The sequence below is a fragment of the Strigops habroptila genome, chromosome 6, assembly GCF_004027225.2.
Source record: "Strigops habroptila isolate Jane chromosome 6, bStrHab1.2.pri, whole genome shotgun sequence".
NCBI lineage: Eukaryota > Metazoa > Chordata > Aves > Psittaciformes > Psittacidae > Strigops > Strigops habroptila.
In genome coordinates this window covers 47,481,590-47,507,607 of record NC_044282.2, presented here as the reverse complement: position 1 = coordinate 47,507,607, position 26,018 = coordinate 47,481,590, and the positions used below count along the sequence as shown (strand labels likewise).

The 26,018-nt window shown below is 45.8% G+C and overlaps 2 protein-coding genes across 5 annotated transcripts in view; both read right to left on the bottom strand.

Annotated features, from left to right (window-relative positions):
* Positions 1-16,563, bottom strand: part of GRHL1 (grainyhead like transcription factor 1) — a 41,550-nt gene extending 24,987 nt beyond the window's left edge. Inside the window, exons 1-8 of the mRNA XM_030490832.1 lie at positions 16,544-16,563; positions 12,640-12,826; positions 9,747-9,817; positions 7,811-8,201; positions 6,922-6,998; positions 5,933-6,089; positions 5,299-5,410; positions 4,233-4,327 (exon numbers count right to left, since the gene is read on the bottom strand). Of these exons, the coding sequence (XP_030346692.1) occupies positions 4,233-4,327; positions 5,299-5,410; positions 5,933-6,089; positions 6,922-6,998; positions 7,811-8,201; positions 9,747-9,817; positions 12,640-12,826; positions 16,544-16,563 (1,110 nt within the window). The remainder of the gene's footprint in view (positions 1-4,232; positions 4,328-5,298; positions 5,411-5,932; positions 6,090-6,921; positions 6,999-7,810; positions 8,202-9,746; positions 9,818-12,639; positions 12,827-16,543) is intronic.
* A 7,886-nt stretch (positions 16,564-24,449) lies between these two features.
* TAF1B (TATA-box binding protein associated factor, RNA polymerase I subunit B) overlaps positions 24,450-26,018 on the bottom strand; it is a 52,459-nt gene continuing 50,890 nt past the window's right edge. For all 4 annotated transcript variants that reach the window (XM_030489571.1, XM_030489570.1, XM_032920008.1 and 1 more), the window contains one exon: positions 24,450-25,124. In XM_030489571.1, coding sequence (XP_030345431.1) covers positions 24,893-25,124 — 232 coding nt within the window. In that variant the 3' untranslated portion in view covers positions 24,450-24,892. The remainder of the gene's footprint in view (positions 25,125-26,018) is intronic.

Sequence of the window (26,018 nt, the reverse complement as noted above, 5' to 3'; positions counted from 1 at the left end):
AATTTGCTTCACAGCCTAACGGGTAATGCAATGGAGGTAACAGGACAACAGGACAACAGCCAACACCATGAAGAGTAGCAGGAATCCCTCAGAAGAAATGTGCATTTAACCATGCACATACTGGCAACTTTCATTAGACGATCCTTAATGGATACCAGCCAAGAGAAGGAGAACCAGGCATGCTGCACAGACCGGGGAAGAGATGGTTCCCAGCCTCAAAAACTCATGACCTGAACCTACAAACACTTCTCCTGATTGACATATGGAGGTCAAAGACACAAGAAAGGCTGCAAGGACAGGACTCCTCTTCCCCAGGTTTAAAATCCCCTGATTTTAAAGATGGCCAAGCCTGCTCAGCCAACAAGGAGGAGCAGCCACCTCCAGAGAAAGCTCCATCCCAGCTCTAGACACCCCATCCCTGATGAAGTCATAGAAACAAAAGATGACGAGCTTGTGTTCAGACATCTAAAAGCTTCTTTGCTGAGGAACCCCACCTCAGCTGTCTGCCCAACACAGCAGACGACCAGGACGGGGTGGGAAAGTGTTTGAAGTCTCCACAAGCCTCAGGGTAACTCTAGCATTACCTGTTGCATGCAAGCGAGTATCAGTTACACATCTTTGTCACACTCATCAGACCATGCTTCCATCCAACCAGGATGGCTCCTGACCGAGTAGCTATGTTGGCTTTCCTAAATATCCCATTCACAACTCACCAGTTCACCAACTGACTTCCCAGTTCACCATCTTCCCTTCTCCAAAGCATGACTGTCTCCTCATCCAATTACTCCCCTCCCCTGGTCTCTCAGGTGATGGGGTCAGACCTCACCTCTAACACAGGCACCTGGAAGCCCATCTGAATCACTGCTTCCTCACTCTGCAGTGTCTCCTGTCAATCTTTCCAATCCTGACTTCACTCTCCTTCCAATCTCAGAAGGACCACTTCAGAGCAGTCTTTATTTCCCTCTCGAAGCCTGGCCTTCCTCCCCATCTTCAGCTCCCTTCACTGTCTCAGAGCAGAGAGGCTTTGGCTCCTGGGCTCTCTTCCAGCTTGAACTCTTGCAAAGGTCATAGAGCACTTAACCCACTACTCTTCCATAAGGCAGCCGCTTCTAGAAGCTCCTGTGATGTCCCAAAGCAACAGAAGAGGGCAGAGAGGAGCTGCCAGAAAGCAGCACACAGCATTTGCTTTGAAACCCACGGACACTGGCTGATCCCAGAGTGGGAAGTGTCTGTCACACATGAAATACTCCCGGCTTCTACAGACACGTGCTCACGAAGAGCACAGCAACAGAGCCAACTCCATCCGCGCAGAGCCAGGCCTGCCTGCTGCATCCAGCGCCCAAAGCCCCAGCACTGCCCTCAGCTCTCCCAGGGAGAGCTGGGAAATACCAGTTGCTGAGGGCACCTGAAACCTCCTTTTCATCCCCCAACCCTGCAGCTGCAAAATACGCCCATTTTCCTTGCTACAGAGCGAGTACAACTTGTATCGCCTGAAAACAGTGTTTCTTCTCCCAAAACGTGTATTTTACGAAATCCCCAAGCGCTCCAAGGGGACTGGCAAAGCACTCTCTCAGGCAGGTGACACCCTCCTGCACAGACAAGGCAGCAGAGGTATGATATTCCTGCACATTCCCATGATGAGGGCTAGCACAAGGAGGGCAAGTACCTGGTCCCAGAGCTGCAAGGGGCAGCTTCTTCTGATAATATGCTATTTCTACCTTAAATACAACACACACTCAGAGCCCTGGGTGCCTAAATGAACAATTCCATCAGCAACCCCAGACACAGAGCCTCATCACTTTCCATGTGACACTGCAGCACAGGATCAAATCATTCCCACAGCAAACTGGAAGCAAGAGGGAAACGGGAGAAGCAGCAACCCCAGAAGAATCACCTGGCTCTGGACCAGGTAACTCCAGGGCTCAGGAAGCAAACTTCTAATAATCAAGGCTTGTTGGCTGGCTAAACATACCATGTATGCAGCACCGCTGCTGTTATTAAACGTAAGACACTATTTATTACTGTGAAGGACTTTCTGTAGCACCAGAAACTCAGCTCTCTTTATTCCCTGCTCTCCTCATATGCTTTAAGACTACTGGGTTTGGGTTTTTTTTGTTGGGGGAGGGAGAAACACACAAAGGAAAAAATGAAAAGGAAAATAAAAGAGAGAGCATGCAAGGTAAATGAACCATGCAATAAAAATTGTTGAAATTGGCTCAGGCATCTCCTGATAAGATCACAGGAGTTGAGAAAGAACTGCAGCTCTACTGGTGAGAAAGCCAACCAGTGACAAAACACATCCACTCAGGGAAAAAAAGAAGTTAAACAGACACTTAAACACACAGAGCACTTGCTAAAAATGCCAATTTTTTGAACACTGAAGTCCAGAGTATTTTTGTCTTAACATGATTCTGATCCCAGGAGCCAAGGCTTGCACTCCTGGCATCAGCAGTTCACTCTGCAGGTTCATACAAACCAGTACTCAAAGTATATGGACCTCGCATACTAAGACTGAGAATCTGGAAGCAAGTTTGCCTCTGTAGCTACAAAACCAGCCTGGCTCACGCCTCCCCACACCAGCTCATCCCACCAAGTTCAGCCCCGAGCTGAAATATCACCATGAGAGTCCTTAGATCTTTTCAAGCTGCAATTGGCAATTTCACTATAGACTGAACTACTCATTGAGGGGTCTGTGGAGTATCTGGGCAGTAACTACCTGCTTCACAGGGCTGGGCTCTGTCACCTTGTGGGAAGGGATGGTTTTCTTTGGGGCAGCCACAGGCTCCTCAGCACCAGCTCTAAGCCCTGTCCCTACCGCTACTGGGTGGCTCAGCCATCAGAGGCAGCTGCAGAGCTGCAAAGTGCTTCCAACTCCTAGGGACCCGAAATCATCACCCTGTCTGCATGATTCTTCCCTGTGTGCAATTCCTAAGCCCTCAAGTACCTTGCAGACACTGATTACCTGGGTTCCTTTAATTTTAGGCTAACTATGGCAGCAGAATAACATTTTGGGAATATTCAGTGCCTCCTTTTGACAGCCCTTTGAAGCTTCATCTATTTGTTCGCATAGCAGAAGTGCTTCATGCTTCGAAAGTCTTCAGCCTTTTAGCATCCTCCAGCAGGTAGGGCCTTCCTGCCACCCCTCTCAACCCAGCTGAACCCAAATCTGGAGAACAGGGAAGCCTGGGACCCAACACCAGCTTCACAAGTAGTGTCACACATGTTGCAAGGCAGCACCTTCAGCAGCAGCACACACGGCTCCTCGCTGCTACCTGCCAAGCATCCCAAACTTCTCCCACAGAGCTGAAACCTGACAGCAGTCCCCGTACAACCTCTCCCTCTCTTTTCTGCATAGCCCCTGTGCAGCACAGAGCAAAGCCTGTGGTGACAGTGAGCTTTGTGCAGTGACATGATCCCTTGCGCCTCCTGCAAATCTCCAAAACTTGGAGGAAACCATTCCCAATTTTTAACAAAAACCCAGGCAGTAATGAAACCCTCTAAAGAGAACTCCTGCATTTTGACTCCAGCAAAAAACTGGTGGGAAATGCTTTGGAACTGAGGCGACTGCACTCTCTGACCTGCTGTCCTTGCACCCACAAGATGCATGGGCCTTTTTCAAAAGCTGGAGTGGCTTCAAACAGCTGCAGTTAGCTGCTAGTTAGGGAAGCTGTCCATACTTACACACCTACCACAGTGCCCACAGTTCTGAAAAACACATCAAACCAGAGTTCACCAGGAGGCTGCTCCAGCTTAAAAGAGGTCAACACTGGGTGTTGGGATCTGCAGTTCCAGCAACACATGCTTTGGAAGCTCAACAGCAGCAGCTACTCCCTCTTCTGCTAAAGGTGAGCTCATTGCCACAGCCTTAACTCTCTCAGAAGCTGCCACCAGTCTCCCACAGGGATCCTCCAGCAGACTGTGCTCACTGCCAAGCCCAGCTACGCTCCATCACACCTCCCGCACCACTTCATCTGCTCTGGAAACGCTCTGCGCTTCCTTTTGTCAGTACTTGTCTGTCAGGTAGGCAGCTCTGCCAAGAACCTTAAAGCAGTTGCTGAGCTCTCCGCAGTTGCACATGCAAACCCTCTTAAGAAATAGCCAGAAGGTTTTGCCCAACGTCAGAGCGTAAACAAACTTGTTACATGCTAATCACCAGGTAGGCCACACACCCTTCCCCTCCTCCAGCCCCCGAATCTGCTAAAAGGACAGGAAATTGAATCGTGGTCACATACCTTGGCTTCCTCATTGATGTCCCAAGTGAAGGATATGGCATTGTACGCGATCTCCTCAATGTTACTGATGGTGTTGAAGCTCTCCTTGTAGTCAGCTGTTAGAAAGAAAGATGCATGAGGGAGAGGCAATACCATCCAGAGTCCTTCAAGTCACACAGCACAGCCAGAAACTGCAACTCCTCAGCAACCCCTCGGGGGTAAAGGAAGCTGAACTATACTTAAAACTGGATCATTAAAAAGGCTGGAAATTATTCTTGTACAAGAACCAAAAAACACCAACAAACAGGAGGGAGGACAAAAATGGGTCCCAGCAAAAATTCCAAACTAGAAACTCCAGTGAGAAAGGCAGATATACCAAATACCGCATGTCCTGTGCCATAAACCAGCTATGTTGGGGAAACTCTACCCTGTATGGCAGGGGCATAAACTCTCAATAAAACTCCTTTAATAACAAACAAAGATTTGCATGCGCGTCTGCTTTAAGCGCCAAGTGATTAATCCCTGCTCTTATTCACAAAAGGAAGGGAACGAGGAGTACAACCCAGCCTTCAGCCCCAGAAGGCTGGAAGCCAGCCAGCCCCAGCCTTGTCTGGAGGCAAGTGGAGATTTGCAGTGTTTTCCTTTTTCACATGTACCAAAGGCCAGTTGGGAGTGAAGCTGTGGTAAGGAGGATCACTAGTGTCCAGGTATTTCTACAAGGATCTTTTCCTTTGAAGAAACACAGTATTCGGGAGAGCCACAGAGTCTATAAGCTGTGATTTCGCTATAAGCACCAGGATATGCCAAAGCAACCGTGGTTTGGAGGGGAGTGTTAGATCTCCCAATGCAAAACCCAAACTCAGACTGCTCACCAACCAAAATCCTCCCAGAATCAGCCTCTCTAAGGAGTTCTGAAAACTACAGCATTAGTTTTAAGCAATCAAAAGCTCTGAGCTTTCAGCAAAGCTATGGACAGCAGAGAGTGTGATCCACAGGCTCCTTAAAATAACAAAGAATTAGCCAAAACCCAAACCTTGCCAAAGAATTAAGTTTGAAGTTTGACATCAGCAATGACAGTGTTCCTTACCTATGTCAATGCATCTTTGTTTGGCTGTGTGCTGTCTTGAGTGCCAGTACTTCCAGTGCCGGAGCTGATCTTCCCTCGTTTTGTCTTCAGCAAACACGACCATGATGACACTCTGAAAGGGGGAAAGGGTAAGATAAAAAAAAGCAACCAACCAAACTAAAGCCACCAAGCAAACAAGAAACCCAAACCAAACACACAAACATGTGAAAGAAAAGGCCAGAGAGTACATTTGTTTTGGAAGTTCTCGTTGGTGTCAGGTTTTCTGCTTTAAGCATTTCAACTTGATGCACCACAGTGTACCTGACACGCTGCTGCCAAACCGGAAGGCGGACAGCAGCACTTTCTGGGTCATAAACAGAGATGAGCAGAACTGCTCTCCTAACTGCAGTTCAAGGACCTCATTCCAGGTGTTGCATCACCTTACACAAGTGCTGACACCACTTCTTTACAGACTGAGCCAGGATGGGTTGGTCTGGAAGTAGGTGGACAGCAAAGGAATGAACATTGACGTAAGAGAGTGGGTAAGCTGGCCTTAGTGCTGATGCTCTGGTTTAGATTACTGCGCTTTGGGAGAGTTTAAGGTTACCATTGTACACACCCTCTTTCCTAAGAAACCACGAGAGCTGCCACTCACTCGGACTTTACTGATGGGGTGATGGATTCCTTCACTGCTGCTGACTTCTTTCAGTGTGATGGGGTAAAATTGACCTTTATTCAGGTAAGTCATCGTGCTGTCCCCAGGCTTCTGTCGGAGGGACTTGGAGGCTTCCAGAGTGTATTCAAAGTTATTCCTACGAAGCAAAGAGGGCACCGATTGCTAAGGCATCTTCCTGGAAAGCCAATTAAATGTTCCACATTTAATTTGGAGAAATTCCAAAGTTATTAGTTGACTCACTAAGCCATTATCAGGCATGGAAGTTGGAAAACAGGATGAGCCCCTTTTTCAACCATTTCCTTTATGAATGAACATTTAAGAGAAGTTCTTGGCAAGCTAAATCCCAAGATGTATCTTGGGATACAGGAGGCAAGACTGGAAGCTCCCTATTCAGGCTGAGAGCAGCAAGCTGCTCTCATGGAAAAGTATCTATTAGCAATTAAATTAAATTAAATTCACAAGCTAATAAGCCATTCAGTAGCCAAGGTCTTTTCTTCCCTCTTGGTCAGTTGCAACTAACTGAACAACTAGTTTATTCCCCTCTCTCAGGAGTTCAGATGAGTTTCATGCTTCCTATTTCTGCAGTGGATTACCAGCAGGGAGAACGCAAGGCAAGCAGGCCAGGGAGAGGGACACAGATGAAATCCAGCCCCAAGATCATTGCGGAGCTGACAGACAGCACTACATCTTCCCATGGGACAAGGAATTGGTACAGCACATCAACTAAAACCGGGTGGCATTTCCAACCGTGCAGGTAGTTTTCCTGAAAGTAGTTTTCCTTAAAGATACAGGTAGGATTTTTCAACTGTGAAATTCAAATAAGCAGACACTGTTGTGGTTTTGAGATCCACAGCCTCTCCAGTGCCTGATACAGACTGAGTACAGTAAGGCATGAGCTGTACTGCTGGCTCATGGACAACTATAAAAGAACAGGAGGGTACGGGTGAACAGGGGCCTTAAAGCATTACCCAGAAATGCTGTCAAAAACATAATCTTCTGAATTCATGTTGGCCATCCGGAGATTCAGTTCAGTAGGAAAGAACACCTGGCATAGACACAAAACAAAGCAACACATCAATTAACACAGCAGCAACAAGAGAAGTCAAGATTAAACAGATATTCGCTACCACAGAACTTATGGCAGGCAAACTGACCATCCAATAACAACTGATATTTTGGTCTGTACAAACAGGACACTTGAGCAGGGTTTTAATCCAAAACTTCTGGGTGTTAACTAAGCACCCTAAGCAAAACATCTCACAAACCTTCCGAGTCAGCTTAGGACAACATTTTAAAGCTCTCCCAAGTCTCAAAGAAAGGGCACAGCAACACAGCTCCTCGAGGTCTGGCTTAAAAATCAAAACACGCTTACGTTTTTGTTTCCAGTTGGTACCGTAACACAAAAACTATAGATTTTCATCCAGGTTTAACTCTCACTCAAGGCCCCCAAATAAACCAACTATTTCTCACTGACACACACCACGCCTAGAAACTGGCAGTAAGGAAGCTTACAGACATAGTCACTTCATTTCGGTACCCGCAAAGGCACCCAGAGTGCTGAACTCTTGCAAAACCTGGTGCAGCACTGAGGATTGAGATAACTATTTCCACACTCTGCAGACCAAAGGCCCTGTCACTAGTGAGATTAGTCATTTGCTTTTGATAACTATTTCATGTTGTGAAGGTTTTATTTAATCAGTTATTCCTATGCATCTTTTTGAGAAAGTCTTCTATTCCTCAATCACTGGGCAGATTTCCGGCCCACATAACAAGAACGATTAAAGATGGAACTGGATCTCTCCATCCAGATCAAGACACGCACACACACAAACACCCAGTGACTGCCTCTCTTGGTACCTCTTGCACGCCCTCCTTGAAAGTCTCTGAGAAGGTGGAGTCTGGCGTTCGCCTCTGGGAGTTTTGAGGCTGGGTGTTGGAACTGAACTGGTCGGGGTTGAGGTTCCTGTCAAAGACCACCACCCGCTCAGGGGGCTCAGGATGGTAGACACTTGGTGGGATGCCCACTGCAAAGCCATGGGGCTGTGTCTCCGTCTTGATGGAATGGGTGGGCATCGTGGCAATTGAAACAGTGACCGTCGTGTCCGGGGTTGTAAGGTGGCCTCTCTTATCCATGCCCATCTGGGGCGTGTGTGGAAGGACAATATTGAAAGGCACATTTTTCAGAACCTGGACTCTGTTTTCTCCAGCAGAAATGAGTGACTGTTCTGTCACATTTGGGATGCTGTTCCTTTAAAGAGCAAAGAAAAAAAAATAACAGTGCATAAATTACACAGCTCATTTTCTCATTAAACAAGACCTAGAAATACTTCTCAGCCTTTTGGACAAGGACAGCTGACACCAACTCTCCTGCTTGTGCGGAACAGCTCCATCCTAACCTGAAAAGCTGAGAAACTCATTAAAAAAACCCCCCCACCTCACCCACTGCTAACAACCCCATCTTGGAGATCAGTTACTCTAGAGCAAAGGGTGAGGGTTCACAGCCCAGATCCTCACTGCTTGGAAAGCAGTCGTCTAAAACTAAGCACTTCAAGGCCCTTCCCACCATGCATTGGCACACTCCATAAAACTGCTCTGTAGCTGATGGAGAAGCACTGAGAGCAAGGCTGCTGCTGCTCCTCTGCCCTGGGACGGCACGCCACCCGGGAACCACTAATAGGGAAACTGCACCCCTCTTTCATGCACAAACCTCTGAGAAAATCCACACTGACACTCCTGGAGTGCTTTGCATAACTTGCCACTCGCCAGCCCACCACACTCATTTCTGCCAGGACAACACCGACATCTGTGGCTAAGCTGACCTCACAGCCAGTAGCCACTAAGAAAGCCTGCCCTCCCTTTCTCTCTCCCCACAACGTGGTCCTGCCCTCTCCTTTGCACCAATTCTGACGCTCCCCCAATCTCCTTGGTGAGCCAGTTTGGCTTGTTCCACTGGCAGAAAGCTAGCCACTTCTTTTTTTACCTGCTGGGTGATGGGCAGTGCAAGACCACAGCTGGTACAAGGGAGCAGTGTGAACACATGACTGAGAACCAGACTGCTCTTCAAAACAAGTCATTTAATCGGCTCAGCCAGGCCACAAAACCTCACTTTGAGTCCTTCAAGCATTCTAGTCCGTCCAAAGGAAGAGGATGGTAGGAATGGAAGCCTGGCTTGAATGAACCTCACATTTGTAATATTTACCTAAGCAGTATCATCTTCTGCTGAGGAGGCACAAAAGACGGAAGGCAGGAAAAGGAAGAAAGAAAGGAGTTCTAGAGCATACAAAAGAAGTCCCCAAACAATACAAAACCAAAACTAAATCATAAGCACTTTGAAGTCCTTCCCTATCAGCCCATGCATGAAGAAGCAATGCTGCTGGTGCCCGAGAACAAAAGCAGCAGTGAGCAACTGAGGCAACCACATGCAAAAAAAAAAAAAAGGGTCAGCCAGTCACCTCTACAGCCTTCAGGAGGGGTGCCTGTGCTACCAGGCAGAGCCCGCTGTTGAAGAGAGCAGATTTTGCTACATTGACTGTATGACACCAGTACATAGAAAACAGGTGGATGGCAACGAGAAGCAGTTTGGGCCTCAGCTCTCCACATTACGGTCTAATCCCCATCCTGTTCCTGGGGCAGCACAAGAGTAGAAGCAAAGGGCACAAAGTAAAAGGGGCACAGAGTAAAAGCAAACAATTCCTCTCTTCCAGCACAACACTGCAATGCAGCAAGTTACTTTCCTTCAGCAGCTTTGGTGGTTTAGGAGGGAAGGGAGACACGCAATAATAAAAACTAATACCTTTTGCTATGATCTTGGTCAGGATGTTCGACCTCTGGTTTAGCTGTCGAAGATCTCCTCTCCCTTGGAACCTGGGAAATACAAGTCATACTGTAATTGCATTCTACCTCCCATACAAAAAAACCAAAAACCAAAAAAACTACCTCCTCTAAACAGAGCCATCTGATCAAACTAAGAAAGCATTGCTGCCTGATACCCATCATTATTTGCATTACAGATGCTCACACACTCTGGGATGCCAGGCAATGCCCCATGAATTCCTGTGTAGCTCAAGGCTGCTCCATGGCCCCTTCCCCAAGAACATGCGCTCTCTAGGCCACTTCCTCAAAGACCACTCAAGGCAGGTTCAGTAAGTGCATTGGGATGCTACAGTTCATTTTTGTGCATGTCTATGTACAACACACTGGCCCAAACTGTATTAAATCTTTTATGAACAAAAGGTCACCGCCACCGCTCTGGATTTTAGACTGCTCAATACTGCTCTTTGTATTTTACACCATGGATAGGATTTGCCCTGAAAACACCACATACCACAACACCGACAACACAAGCCACCTCATCCACACACAGACACATGCACACTGCATTCAGAAGCCACACAGAAGATGATGAGCTTTTTGACCTGTGGCAGCTTGCTTCACCGGAGCACACAGCCAGCGCTCCAGCAACCCAAACGGCTCTTGCCACCACTGGCAAATGCCCATGGTGCTCAGGTCCACCTTGACCCTACAGCAATACATGCAAGCTCCTCTGCAAACCCACACATAGTGCCCACGACTTTTGTCACCCTCAACACACCTCCTGAATGAGCAAAGCAAACACCTTCTGGTGTAAGGAGGACTAAACTCCAACCACCTTCCTTTGCTGAAGCCTGCTCAGATACTGCCCTTGTTAGGTAGCCTGGGTGCAACGTGGGGAGCCACCACTTTACTGCTAATTCCAATGCTGATGGCATACTTGCATGAACAGCACATTTCTCTAAACAGTCCACGACTAAAACCCAAGTCCTGGCTCTTCCACGTAACTTGGAATCTCCAATAACATCAGAATTGTTGGATTTTCCACGGTAACCAGCAAAATATGGAGAACCTCTAGCTGGAGACTGCTAGGAGGCTAACTAGTCGCTGAAAAATAAGGGTCTTCCCCACTGCATTTGGCCAACACTCCTAAACTCCAGAATTTGATCGGAAGTGTGTTTCCTGCAAGGCCTGGTTAACCACAGCTGAGCTATCAGGGCAGCCCATTAGTCAAACAGAAAAAAAACCTTGAGTTGTTTGGTTTTGGGTTGGGTTTTTTTTGTTGTTGTCTGTGTTTTGTTTTATTTAATACAAAGGTGATCTCATCAGCTGCCTTTTGTATTGCAGAGGGGGCGTATTAGAAATGCCTAGACATCATCCCTATAGCATTACTTCATAACAGCCCTCAATAAATCTTTCAACCTCGAACCATTTTGCCTCACTGAAGCATGCAGCATACCTGTTCTTACGCTGATTTTTCTGTACACCCACTGATACCCAAACAGAAGAGGAAACCCCAAATTAGACAATAATGTACAGCAAATCCCTTCTGCTTTGCTGAGCATGAAGGATCAACATCAACGTTCTCTTTGTAATCTACCTGCTTAGAAATCAAAATTGATTTTGTGGATTAAAATTATTCTGGTGAAAGTGGCTGGGGTTTGTTGCTGGTTCCCCCCTTCCTTACCCCCCCCAACCCTCTCCCAAAAAATGGTAGCAGGCACAGGCACAAAGCAGAAAGCCAGTTTTCTCACAAAACTAGCTGAATAACATCCACATCAGTGGGTCCGTGGCATTCTGCTGTGTGTGTGGAGTGCTAATCCCTATATTAAGCATTACAAGAATATTTCAATACTTAAGACACGTACAACTCTTAAAAGTGCAAGGCAAGGATTTTAGATGCACAAGGCAACCTCTCTTACCGCGTAAAGAACATACTGTGGTTGGCAACTGCACTCACTACTGTTAGAAGACACCAACTAAAGTGTCAGGCACACAAGCCAAGTCAGCCTCGTGGCCTCCCTGCTCACTCAGCAAAGGAAAAACAGGTATCTCCACCCAGTGCGCCAGGCCACCGTTAATGCAAGCACCTCACACGAGCAGGACGCCTGCCTGCCTAGAAATGCCCGCTGGTCTCCACTGACTTGGACGTGGACTGGAGATAACTACCCTGGCTCAGACTGCTGGTATTTGGTAAAGAAAGCTCGGCAAAATGTATGCCACACAAACCCACAGGTTATCTGTTTGACTTGTGTTCAATTCACCTCTGAGCATCTAGGAAGGCACATGTCTCCGAGAAGACTGTGAATGCTGGGGAAGACAACCACAACTGTCAAAGGATTAACAGATCACAGCAGCTGAAGGTTAGAAGGATGCAGACAGCAACTCCTTCAAGCAGACACTTCTGCCCCGCACACCACCAAAGATCTGTAGTTATAGCTTAGTATCAGCTGAGACTAAGCTAGCACATCAAAGCTCCAGCAAAAGCAAACAGTCCCACCAGAACAGGGATCAGATGAGCAAAAGGAGAGGAGTTTTCTTCTCGATGCGTATTTACATTCACACAGGGACATGCTCCCAGAGGCTCATTCTTCATCACTATTTCTATTAATATACTGCCACCTGCACAACCTGGACTTGACAGGCAAAGCTCTACTGAAGCTCTTGACACACCACATTAAGATCCAGTGGATCTTATTTTACTGACCTAAAAATAAACCAATTTTCAGAAAAAGGGAGGTGGATTTCTTTTCCCTTTAAAGCCCACATAGTTTAAAGTCCTCATGATCTATTCACAGCTTCCGTAAAATCCTCTAGCAAATGAGAGGCGGAACAAGAGCTCCGCTGGCTGCCGGAGCGTACCCACGCCAATCTACCTTGTAGTAATCATACAGCAGTCCCAGGGCAGCTGCGCTGTCTTCATCACCATTGATGCTCATCATAGCTTTGGTAGCTGCTGTAAGGGGATTTTCAAGAAAGGTTTTCCAGGCCTCATCTTCACTGGTGTAAGGACGTCTCTGAGAGTAGAGAGAGTCATTCTGAAGAACCAACACGGGTCTTTTACTTGAATCATAAAAAAAAAAGGAAAAAAAAAAAATAAATAAAAAAGCCACCTGTTAGAACACATGAAAAACATTCCTAAAGTTCTTCAAAATTAGCTGCCCCAGTTTCACGGGGTTCATATTCTGATTCAGTGCGCTGCAAGGATTAGTCAACACAAAAGCCCAGAAACCTAATTCTGATCTCATTCATGCTCAGTGTAAATCAGGATTAATTTGACCAAACTCAGCTGGATTACACCAGCCTATACAAAAAGGCAAAGCTGTTTAAGAGCACTGACCTGCTCATGCTCTGAATCCAACCCAGGAAGAGTTACATGCGCTTGCTAGGCTACCACCTACAAAACCTCCAGCACATCCTATGTAATACTACCAAGCCGCAACCTGCTCCAGTTGCTGTTTCTAGTAGTTGTCTCTAGTTCCAGTCCCCACGTGGAACTAGAAAATGTGACTTAAGGAAGCACCTCTTTCGCCCAGAGCTTTCAGAAGGTGTCTTTGTTCTCAGAGTATACCTGAAAACACCACCCAAAAGCTGCCGATTCATTATATACTACACAGGGAAACTGGTCAAAGGATCTTCAAATCACAGTGAATTTTTTCCTGAGAAGGGAAGCCCAAAGCCTGGTTACTGCTGAAATAACCTGTGACACTAGTTTGAAACACCCTCAACAGATGACTGGGGAGAAAAAAAAGAAAAAAACCAAATAGGAGTGATGGAGGGAAATCAGTTTTCCCTTTATGTTGTAGTGTACAAAAAAAGAAATTACAATATTTACTCTGAGCATTTTGAAATTGCTGGGAACAGGAAAGCTCCAAGATGACCCGGACTTCTGCCCACAGGCGAAAGTGGGACACTTGCAGAAAATGCTGTCCTCCCAGCTTAGACAACTTAATATGTTTTGGTTGTATTGGTAAAATATATGCTTCATCTTTCAAGTCAGTTCAAGCTAACGTTGTTTAAATCTGCCTTGTAAAGCAGCTCAATTTTCTTTCCAGTGCGAGTGCAACACTCACACACTGCATATTGGTGCAGAGAGAAGGGAGGCTTTATGCTTTCTTAAATAACCCCAAACTCATTTTGTAATGAATTGGTAATAGTTTAAAACAAACAAATAATTTTATTTTTAAGAAAAGCCCCACAAAAAGCAGTTCCCCACCGTCACACCCCTTCCCCCATAGTTTTCTTTTAATGTATTTACCCATATGCATTCAGATTGAAATATACTACAAATACAAAAAGTTGTGAAATATAAAAGTTGTGAAATACTCTAATCACTATAATCACCTTAACAGTATCCTACATTTATCACCACCTTCTACCAAAAAGATTGCAAAGCACTTTGGAAATCACACATTCGATCCTTTATCAGTTACACAAGTAGCTTCGCTGAGCTTCAACAGGACAGCTCGGCTGAGTTGAAGACACTTAAAACGTGGGAGTTTCCAGGACTTGCAAGAGCACTTTGTGGCTATCAATCAGTATTATACAGTTGGAAAAAAGCAAACAAGGACGACAAAAAGACGACAAGCTCTTGCACCAAGCCCTTTGGGTTAGGTCTTCACATGTACACATTGACACAGATACCGAAATGCAAATTACAGACAACTCTGGTATTGAGGACATCCACTCTCTAACAAAGCAGAAGACAAAGCAGAATTTTCTTTAGGGACTTGGTACAAGCTCCAGTTCTTAAACAGTGTGATAAAAGAAGCCTCAAGTATCTAGGAAATGGGTAAATCATCCAGTTAAAGTCACTCATAAAACGGCAAAGTACCGTGGGTGCAGTTCACTTGATCCATCCCTGGCCAGGTGAAGAGCTAAGCCTGCCTTGCTGGAACTCCTACAACCACTAAACTGATCCCTTCCAGCCAGCGCAAGGATCACAAGGAAAGAGACAAGGGAGGACCAAAACCACCAAGAAATAAAGCAGCCACTAACCACAAATGTAGCAAATGCAAAACCTACATATTTTTTCGTGTGATTTCTTTGCCATTGCAACACCTAAATATAACGCGTATCGCCCTACTGGTAACCTTACCCCCCCTAAAAGCAGCGTAGAAAGAATTATCTACAGAATTATCCGGAGAAACATAAGGTTTGGCAGCAACTCAATCCCTTAACAGAACCACAGCTTCTCTCAGGGAAATGAGAACATACTAATAAGAGAAAACAAACATCCTAAGTTTTATGTTTCAAGATTACTGGTGCATGGGTCTGCTCACAAATAGACAAGTCCAGCAAAGGCTGGAAATAAATTTCCTACTGCAGTTTTAGTAACTTCTGAATTTTATTTTCTCTGTGACCAAAGTGGAAGCAGTATTACATAAAGCAGACTCTCTCTTTGCCAGTGAGGATCCCACAGCCCGCAAATGTTCTGTGTTCAGATCACAGAAACTACTCCTACTTACTTCACCGCCCAAACCCCATCGTGCCTCTCCCTCACCGTGCAGTTTAACTCCAGTCAGTAACCGATCCTCAGCCGCACAGTGCTTTTATACCTGCTCTTGCACAGAGCACACCTTTAATGCTGAGGCAGCACACAGGATTTCTTCCGCCGGCTTCTACGTGCCAGAAGTGAAGCGCACGCACCTAAATTGCTATGGCCTCATCTATTAAGTGTCATCAGAGGTAGAAGTACATATGAAAAATCCTAATCACAGGGTGAAGTTCCTGAGTTGCTGCATTAAGAGTCCTCTTTCCAGACAGCAATGTATTAAAAACAAACAAACACAAACCTTTGGTAAAAAATCCTACACTCTCCCTAAAAAAAGAGCGGATGTGAATCACCGATCATTCAAAACATAGTAGTTTTATAATCGGTTCCTCAACTCACTTCGGAGTTATCTCATTTTCCATTCACTTGCAGCGTCCACGGCCACTGTCGCCAGAGGGACACGGTGACAAGTGTGGCAACAAACCCAAGTCGTTGAACACGGCAAGGGATCCGTTTGAAGAAGACAGAAGACACCTCGGCGTTCAACACCGTGAAGTTACAGCAAACACACCTCGAGCTCAGTTTTAACTCTTTTCGCGCAGTACGAGGCGGCTGCAGCCGAGCTCACCGAGAGCGTCCCTCGGGGCTCGGCTGCGGGCCGGCGGCCGACCCCTTACCTGCCGAAATCCACCTTGCCGGAGGGGTGCGCCTCGTAGAAGTCCATGGGGGCAGCGGCGCGGCGCTCTGGCGGGGCGGGGGACACAGCGCGCCGCTGCGGCTCCGCCCGCCTCCCTCAGCCCCGGGAGAGGGGCAGCCCGGCGCTGCGGAGGCGCCCGCTCCTCCCGACGGCGCGGCCCGCTCGCCGCCGCCGCCGCCCGCTTTTAAGGCGCGGCGCGGCGGGGGGCGGTCGGCGGCGGCGGCGCTGACCCACGCCTCGCTGCCGGTGTCGGGTTTCAAAGCCGGCCCTGCCTCGCCGCTCGCTGCGCCGCGCCGCGCGGGGTGGGTGGGGTCCCCGCCGGGGTCGTCCCGCTGCGCCGCCGGGACCCCCGTGGGGCTCATCCCCCCCGACACCCCCCCGCAACTCCCACCTCCTGCCCCCCCCCCCGCCATTCCGCACCGCCCTGCCGCAGCCCTCGGTCACTCCCCTGAGAAGATGAAGGGGGGCGGGCCCCCAGCGAGAGCGGCGAGCCCCGGGCGGCGAGCCCCTCTCGCTGCAGCCCCCCTGAGGGGCGGCAGCACCGGTCGGACCGGACCCGGCTGTCCCCCTCCCCGCCCGGCTCACTCACTTGTCGTAGTCTTGTGTCATGTCTGGCGGAGGCAGCGGGCGGCAGAACTGGCCCGGCTGGTCGGGAGGGCGAGGCGGGGGGAGCGCAGAGAGCAGCGCGCAACCCGCCGCACCAACGGGTTTTGTCGGCTTTTCTCGCCCGCTCAGGTGGCTCCCGCAGCCGCAGGTGGACGAGCGCCGCGCTACGCCTCCCATTGGCTGCCGCGGACCGCGGGGCGGCACCGCCGCGCCCCCATTGGGAGGCCGAGCGGGGAGGGCGGGCGCTCCGAGAGGGACGGGGGCCGGCTGAGGCGCCCACAGGGAGCGGGCCGGACAGAGCCGAGCCAAGGCCGGCCCCGGCAGCGCTGCTCGCTGTCCCTTCCTTACAACGCGGGGGACCGGGCACAGCGCAAGTAAGGGGCGAGTAAAACTGAGCGGGGAAGGTGCTCACCCGCCGTTGGGGGCTCTCTGAGGCGGCAGCGCGCCCCGCTGTCAAAAGGCCGCTTTCCTGGGGTAAAAAACCAACACAAAACACCTTTTCCGTCCGGTTTCACCCATCCCCCGGCACGTGTTCACGGGACTAAGGCTAAGGCCCCAGGTGGGATACGCGGGAAGCGCCCGGGCAGCTTTTTCACACTAAAAAAGAGTTTCCCTTCTCCCTCTCCCATCTCATACCACCTTATATCTCCTATACTAACCCCATTTTTAGGAAAACGAAACAAGGCACACGAATTTACACTGCACTGGCTGCCATAGTACAGTAGATACTAGCATCGTTACATGCCTCACAGGTGAACCTAGGTTTGCAGAGAAAGGGAGGTTTACAACGGAGTTACTGCTGGAAATGCATCTAAATCCTCTGATTTAACAGCAGCAACATTACAAATACACCAGATCTATCCAAAGTGGCATGGATGAGTTTGAATCGGAAAGCTGTTAAGTTTCTCCTTGAGAAATAAGAGTGGGAGGTTGCTTGTTTAAGTAACAAGTTGAATCCAACCCATATAGCAACAATGCTATCTATCATATGTCAAGATGCTTCAGATAGCTACTGTAATTTAGAAGTATGCAGACTAATAAGAGGTCTCTCCTTCTAGGTCAGAATCTCTTCCCTATTTGTACAGGATATATTCCAATGCAAAATTATAGAAGGACAATTCAAGCAGCCAACCGAAGGAAATATGAAACTGAAGGGAACAAACTTTCACTAAGGGTCTAATCCTGAAAGTTGCTTAATATCCTCTGGCTGGATTTCAACTAGCATTCTAGAAACAAAATGTTTGTTTGGATCTGCAGACATTGCCACCAGGATGGCAAAAGATAAATATCATTACTGAAGTAGGATCCTGCCCTACAATGTGAAACAAACTGATGTAAACTGTTGTTTATGACATGCAATGAAAGGTATTCTGTATTTTTAACCCTTTTCAAAAAATCTAATTTGATATTACATAGAAGAAAATTTCTTATCTGCTCTCACATATGAAAAAATACTGTCATCTGATTAACATATCATTTTTCCAAACAAGTATAACTTGCTCTGTTTCCAATACAAATTATAAAACCAGCTCAAAATCCCAAGCAGTGGGAAGGACTGGTAGCATTCTTGGGTGTTATTCACTGTGCTTCACACTCCCTGCTGCTGTTTGTAGAATCCCGGGATGTGCAGACACAATCGCTGCTTTTTGGCACATGTGCATACTTTCCATTAACAATAAAATATAATACTCCCCTGTAGCTGTAAGTGACCCAGATGCAGCAGCTCAGTCACATGTTTACCCAAACTTACATCTTAATGATGTGCCACACTTGGTACTTCCACTTAACTAGAATTTGCCATGATTTTGTTCCAAGTAAATCAAGGCTGTTGCCTCTGCAAAAGGGATGGCTTTTCCTAATAGCCTGATCTGCTGATGAAAACTTAAGTTATCGACATAACAATCGCTTCCACATTCAGGAGACAATGATATAAACACCGGATTGTGACACCACTGACTAATCTGCCGGTCACAATCTAGACTCTATAACACCACTGGTAGGTGTATTTCTGTGATGTCACCAACTGGGTTGCATCATTGCTGAATAAAATCAGGCAAGAAGCACAAAAGGATTTAGCAGAGCTTTGGCTTGGGCATAAAGCCATGCCAGCCTGGTGCGGCAGCGCCCTGGCAGGACTCCCCTTGCCCTGCGCTGACTGGCATTCCCTCCAACTTCTTCCTTCGCTCGGCCCTTTTGCCTCAGTCTCGCTGCTCCCCTCCACCTCCCATGCCCTTCCCTTTACTTTTGCCTCTGCCTTGGTCCTGCTGTCAGTGTTCTCTCCTTACCTTCTTCACTTACTTGTCTCCCTCCCAAAATACACTAGGAACCACACTGAAGCTACATGCCATTTGCAACCATGTGGCCAAGCGCTGTCTCAACATGCTTGCACCTCTTCCTAGTCTTATCTTTTGACATCGCTATCTAGAGAAACTGGGATTTATTCTGGACAAGGATTAGCTACTGTGATGACTTACCTAACAAATAAGGCTTTAAAATCTCATACGTCTTATCATCTACACGCACCGGCCATTCATGCCTGTGCAATAAACAAGTTGCATCAAGTTTGTAGCAGCACTTTTGATTTCACAAAACGCAGCAGGGAGTCAAAACAAGATAGTTTCTACCTAACCTGAACCCCTAAGATGCAAGGGCCATGCAGCAGAGCTTGCTGTAAGGAGCAGTGAATCTTCTGTATTCTCCCTTACGCAGCACACCAGGCAAGCTTTGCTCTTCTCCAACAGGCCCATGGTCACTAACGACAGAGCTAGAAAAGTAAGCGCGAAGCTGATCACTGACCCTCACAGAATAAGCCCGAAGGCATCAAAGGGGTGGAAAACCAGAGAAAAGCCCATGAAAATGTTCATGAACTCACTACAGGAAGTGAGGTGAAAGCAGGCACAGTGGAAAGACAGACAAGTGACAGTGGGAAAGGAAGCTGGAAAGAGAAGATGGAAAAAGCTGGGAGGGGAGGTGAAGAAATAAATGAAAGCACAACATGTGAAATATGGAAAAGTTAAAGAAACAATTTGCTTTTCACTTCAGTCATATGTAATCTTGCAGGCATTCTTTAAAATTCCCTTTTGATTCTGTATTTAGTCCTAAAGATAATGTAGACATTGTTGAGAGCATACAGACTATTCAGGGGCGGGAGATGCAGCTCCATCAGCCTGGGTACCCTCTGAAATCACTACAGTGTAAATTAATCAATCTTGCAGCAGCCTATATGTTAAAGTTATCCTGAAGCCTGGAATTCTATCGACAAGATCTTTAGCAGGTTATCCAGTCTCGCTGAACATTTGTTGTCTCTGCTCAATATTGTGCTTCCCCTGGTTTGACTTGTGTGCACGCAGGTCCTGCCACACAGGCTGACAGAGGTGTAGCAAGGGGACAGCGTGTGCAGCTTTTTCACTGCATGCTGTTCTCCACCTAATCTGCTTTGCTCCGCAGCACGGAAACCACCCCATTGCCCAGTTAGGAGTTAGCAGGACCACGGAGCTCATACCGAAGCAGCATGATGTACTGTGCAGGTGAGATCCAGGGCCAGGTGAACGGCTTCACATCCTAGCATCAGAGCAAACTGCAAATGGTGGTCACAGGGCCACTGTCAAGGTCCTGCTCAGCAGCACAGGAACCAGCCTGCCTGCAGAAGTGAAGCCTGCCTTAGCTGGTGAGGAGCTGATGGCTCACCAGGATCTCACTAGCCCTGCAGTCTGATGTCTTGACTTTGAGAGCTGGGGCGCTTGGATATCGTTTTAGAACACTCTTTTCTTCCCTGGGCTTGTAAAGTGGCAGCATCTTCACCCTTCTCTCTTCCACCAGCCTCTATACTGCACCACTAGAGTAGCCCTGTCAGAGGCATGCAATGCTCCATCAGGCAGCTATTGCAGGTGTCCTCCATGGAAAGGTGGCCCAGAAGCATCCCAGGATCCAGAGCAAGCTATCAGATCGCAACACAGACACTAAACACATGAGGTGGCACTCTCATGAGGCAATGGTGGGGTCTGCAACTAATGAGCATAGCCACTACTAGTACAACAGGGTGGTCTATAAGCACTGAATACTTCTACAATACAGAGCAGCCATATGAGATTATCAAGTGGAATGTGCTTATATTTTCTTTTAGGACTCCCTGACGTACTGCCGGAGGCAGAATGTAGGTGCTGAGGATTGGCAAGGAGTGTTCTGGCTCTGGAAATGCTGCCATTAGCAGTTGTACAAGGGCAGCTATAACCTCACATGAGGACACAAGCATTCATCATCTCCTGTTCTGCCAATCCTTACTCACTCTCTTGTTCACTGTTTCTAGCACAAGCAGCACTGAGGAAAGCTCTTTTATGCACCTGTTTCGACATCCTGGCATCCTCTTTATGCTCTCTCTCCTTCATCTAATTGACCAGGAACAAAGGAGCTTCACAGGTGAGAAGCAAAAAGACCAGTAACTGCAGAGGAAATACCGTAAAGCAAGCATTCTGCATTGAGTGCAAGGACAAATGCAGCGAAGTGGGGAAAGGACACAGGGAAAGGGCAAATGAACCAGGGAGCAGACACCTTCCTCAGGGACTTAACATTTTCAGACCTCACCTCTCCCAAAAGCTCAGTGGGTTCTGGCTCTTTTGCTCCCGTCGTGGCAAAAGCATCCTCTTGACAACTTACCATAAATACCCCAAAATAATTTTTCAGGACATCAGCAAAAGTCTTGTTTGTCCGTAAGGGGAGAAAAGTAATTTTGAGGAAGGGTTTTTGAGCTTTCCAAGAAGTTGTGAGAAAGTGAGTTACTCATTGTGTTGCCTGTAACATTGCATGAAGCTTTCTCAAATCTTCTAAACATGATTGTTTCAGAGGTCATGCTAAAAATGGGTTAGGAAATATGTAACTGCAGTGAAGCCCATACAACACAGTATGCCCAATAAATTAGACTAGCATTGCTTGCAGGCATTGGACTTTGCTGATTCTCATTCTCTGGTTAAATCAGGTTCAGGGCCCCCCCTCTGTGTAAGAGGTTAAGGAGAAAGTCAAACACCTCTCCTTCATGTCTGGAAAATTGTAAAAGCCTTAAAAAGAAAAATATACTCTACTGAGACTAAGTTGCCATTGAGAATGCAGACACACTGAGGTAGCGAAGAACCAGTAAGGTAAAATATTCTGCTGAAGGCTGTACCTTTCAAAAGACAAAAAAAAAAGCAGACATCTGTCATATTTCCATATATATATATTCATGGCCAGGTTGGACGGGGCTTTGAGCAACCTGGTCTAGCGGAAAGTTCCCTGCCCATGTCAGGGGGTTGGAACTAGATGAGCTTTAAGGTCCCTTCCAACCCAAACTCTTCTGTGATTCTATGATTTCTCCACTGAAACAACAGAAAGGTTGCATTATTTGGGAGAATTCATAAAGCAAGGTTACTTTTGCACTCTGAAAGATAGAAAAAAGCAGTGTGTTAAAATATAGCATACAAACTAGAAAAAAAGCCTAAATTCACTTCAGAAGGCACATCTAGGTCTCAGAATAACTGATTTCCTATTGTCCAAGTTAATAAAACTATTCTAAGTCTTCTCAACATATATTGCTTTAAAAGTTTAATTTAAAATAACCCACTTGCCTTTACTTGTTCTTTACTTAAGAACTCATTCAACTTTTGAGTAAGAAACAAAACAAACTGAGTCTCTTTACTTAAAATTTCCATGGGAAGAAGTACAAAAAAGTAGCTATCAGTCAGAAAGCTGAGCTTTACCTGGACATTCTTAGCAAATAGTTACAGAAAGGAGCTGTAAATTAGAAGTAGATAGAGGAGGTGGTTGGAAGGGCTGGGCTGTGGCAGACACCCTACCCTTCAGCTATCCACCAGTAGCTGTCTGTTCAACCAGCGCAGCTCCACCTCAGGGTTATATTAACTGGACTCAAAGTAGTTGTCCCAAGAGAGCTCAACTACACTTCACTGAAGATAAGGCACTCTTGTGGCTTGTCAGCTTCTTCAACATCATTACTCCAACATAAGTGTTGATTGATTAAACTGGATAGAACTAACATTAAGTATTTTAGGGGCACACCCTTTACTTTTAAATCTGACTCTTAACCTATGTGTCCAGAAGGCACACGGCTCTTGATGATTAACTGCAAGCTTTATTCCAGTTTATTAAAGTACAGCCTTAATTTACTCTAACATCTAAGGGAACTTTGTTACTTTTGTAACAATGTAACAATGAGCACAGTATTTTTAATTTATGAAGCTCAGATTTTACTACTACAGTAGTTTTAAAAGAAAGGTATACCTATAATTAAGTGCATAAGTCTTTCAAATAAAGACTTTTGAATTAAATGAATCCTTTAAGAATAACAAGGTGTCTTTCAGATAGTTAATTCAAACCTTTAACAGATATTACAGTAAAAAGAATGAGACACTTTCAGTCGCTTGAGCAAGCACTGTGACAATGTGTATTACCCTTCTGTATATTTTTAAGTCAAACACCCATCTAGAACAAGAACAATGAGTAATTTTGCCAAATATTTACAAAGTTTAGCAATTCACTCAGGTGAGGTCAAACATAATAGATAATGGCTAATTTTAAAACACAAACACCAGACACAACATGAGCTTCAAATGGTATATTCCGAGTCCATTAATGTAAACATCAGTTCAAGACATGTCTCCTCAGAAGTCTGAGGTATGTAGGCACAACGTGGCAATAGATTTTACTAAACTGTACCCACTTATGAAATCCCTAACACATCCAACAAGCAGCAACCCAGTCTGCTCTTTCTTTTTCCATCATCAAACACAGTTTAGCTCGTATGGATAAAACTATAACTTCTCATCTGCATGTTATAATCACTTTTTAGGAACATTGCTCTAAATCCCTGTTCTACAATAACTATATAAAAGATCTGAAAAAGTAAAAACTTTCACCCAAATTGTCTTTTCTGTGACCTTAAATCAGGACACCATGCTTACTTACCTCCTGCCTCTACTGAGCAGGAAAAGCCTCCTGGTTTGCCAGCATTTTGAAGTAACTACGACAACTTACCTTTAATAGTCCTGTCTGCTCTGCCTGTGCTTGGCATACTACTTTATCACTTTGCTCCAGACAGGCTGAGCAGCACATCTCTATCATTCACCTGTTCAAAATTTTTAGACAATGGCTTCATGGATTGAACTGCAATAGATTTTGAACACTTCCATTATACTCAGAGTCTACTCACTGAACTGATTACCTTCCCACAGTGCATCTCACTGAAGCCCTTGCTCAGGAAGGAAGACATTACTCTTTGTAAAGTCTGCAGGCACCATTTTTCTTTTCTATAATAACGCTTAGAAACAGTTACTGATTTTGGTTTTGATCAAATGCATTTGGCAACTTCTGTACTCTGTCCATACTGATGGCTGGAGTTACTGAATTTTATTTCATTCAACTGAAAGCAGCATTATTCATCTGGGTATCTACTCAACATCTCTGTTCAACATATACATACGTTATGGTGTCTTTAATGTAGTGGCAGCACCCAACTTCATTTACACATTGTCTGGGACAGTTTAAAAGCACAGCGCATAAATAATACTGAGCATGAGAAACTGGTAGAATGTCTAAGGTGCAAGCTGCTGAAGATGCTGAATTACAAAGCGGTCAGAAGAAATTTAAATGACAATAGCTTTGCAAAAGAAGAATGACAGGAGGACCTGGCAGATACCGTTGCACAAGAAACAGGATGGGCAGTGCCAGGCATAAAAGCAGCTGCAAAATCTGTGAAGCCTGGAGTGAAACATGAACCTGAATGAGAGGCTTGGGCATATCAAGAGCCTGGGAGACATACAGGATGCATGGAAATGTAGAAAGCAGTGCCAGAGTTGCTCCAGAATAGCATGTTTAGAAACAATGACTAAAAAAACTCACTGCAGTGAAAACATCAACCAACTGCTCCTTTTATTTGTTAACACACTATTTCAAAACAAAGTAAACATTACTTTCTAGAAATATATTTGCTGTCATACAATAGTAGGTAAAAAAATAAATATCTTAATTGCAAAGTCTCGCAATGTAATTAGATGCCAATGTGCTGTCCAGTACACTCGAAGCATGTATAACTATGCCAAAAAACATGGTAATTTCATAGCTTCCTGTTGGCTCTGATGCAAAGTGAGGAAATAAATTGCAATAAACAGTTTCCTTAGTAACTTTCCCAGCTGGAAACCAGTGACTTCAATTATAGATAAAATGTCACTACAACTAAAGTACAGTAGTAGGTCTCAGCAGTACAATCTTAACAGAAAATTTGCAGGCAGGCAAAAGGATCAGTTCCACCTTAGATGTAATATCATGGTTTGGGATCGAACCAACTAGTTTACATGGTTTTAATAATGTTATTTTTAGGCCTTTTTATTTCCTTAGACCTGTGCTGTATTTTGGCTTTTTTATAGAATTTTTTATTAAAAAGTTTCTGTTCTATCACACACACCTCGTCATGGATATAAGAAGGCTGTATCCTCAGAAGAAAGGAGAATAACCTTAGTACAAAATGGTAACTCTGGGGAAAGTCCTCTTCTCTGGAGTAATGAGCCAGATGACCACATGATCTGAAAAGAAAGGGGAAAAAAAAGAAAGCTCCCTAAATTACAAGTACATTTAGTTAGTATTTAGCTAGCATTTATATATTCGATTTTAATTAGAGGAAAACTACATTTTACCAACAGCATAAATCACAATTCTGGTCTTCAACATCAATTCTGTGGTGGGACCCACTCTTGCAAAACCCTGAAGGACAGGACCAGACTAAGACATGTTCAGAGATGGTGCAGACATGGTAAGAAGGAAAAACCTGTATAGCTTCTTGCACTGTGAAACAGTATCATAACCAATACATTCTTTGTCTTTCAGGACTAAATTGAACCACTGTTCATCCTACCAGCTTTTAGCAAACGCAGCAAAGTGTGAAAAATGGTTCCATTACCCTATTTTTAAAATTTGTAAGACTATCCAATGCAGACCCCCCAGGCTCTGTTCTCTACTCCTTGCCCACACCCTCTGTAGGGTCCTCTCTCCTCTTGCTGACACTATGCCATGGGTTTATAACCCATCATTTCTTGTCCATTTCCTTTTTGTCCTAAATGTAAATTACCTGTCTAGAACAAGAAAGAAAAGCGAAATTCAAGTCAATGGAGTAACATAGGAAACACTGGGGCAAACGTTGACCAGATCAACAGGAAGTAGTAAGTGCTATAGCAGCCTTCTGCTTAATTATTTTGTAGCTTTCATGGTGAAAATGTTAATGAAAATGATGAGGTGATTTTATTGATGAAGTATATAATGGTAATAGCGGACTGAACTTGCTGGTAACAAGTGTCAGACTGCACAAATGATGCCACAGAAGACAGACTGCAGGGAGAGCTCTGTAAATGTTAAGTTCAGCAACTTAGGTTGCAAAAATATCCTGTTCCGGGTTAGCCTCAAATTTGTTTTTGTTAAAAGTG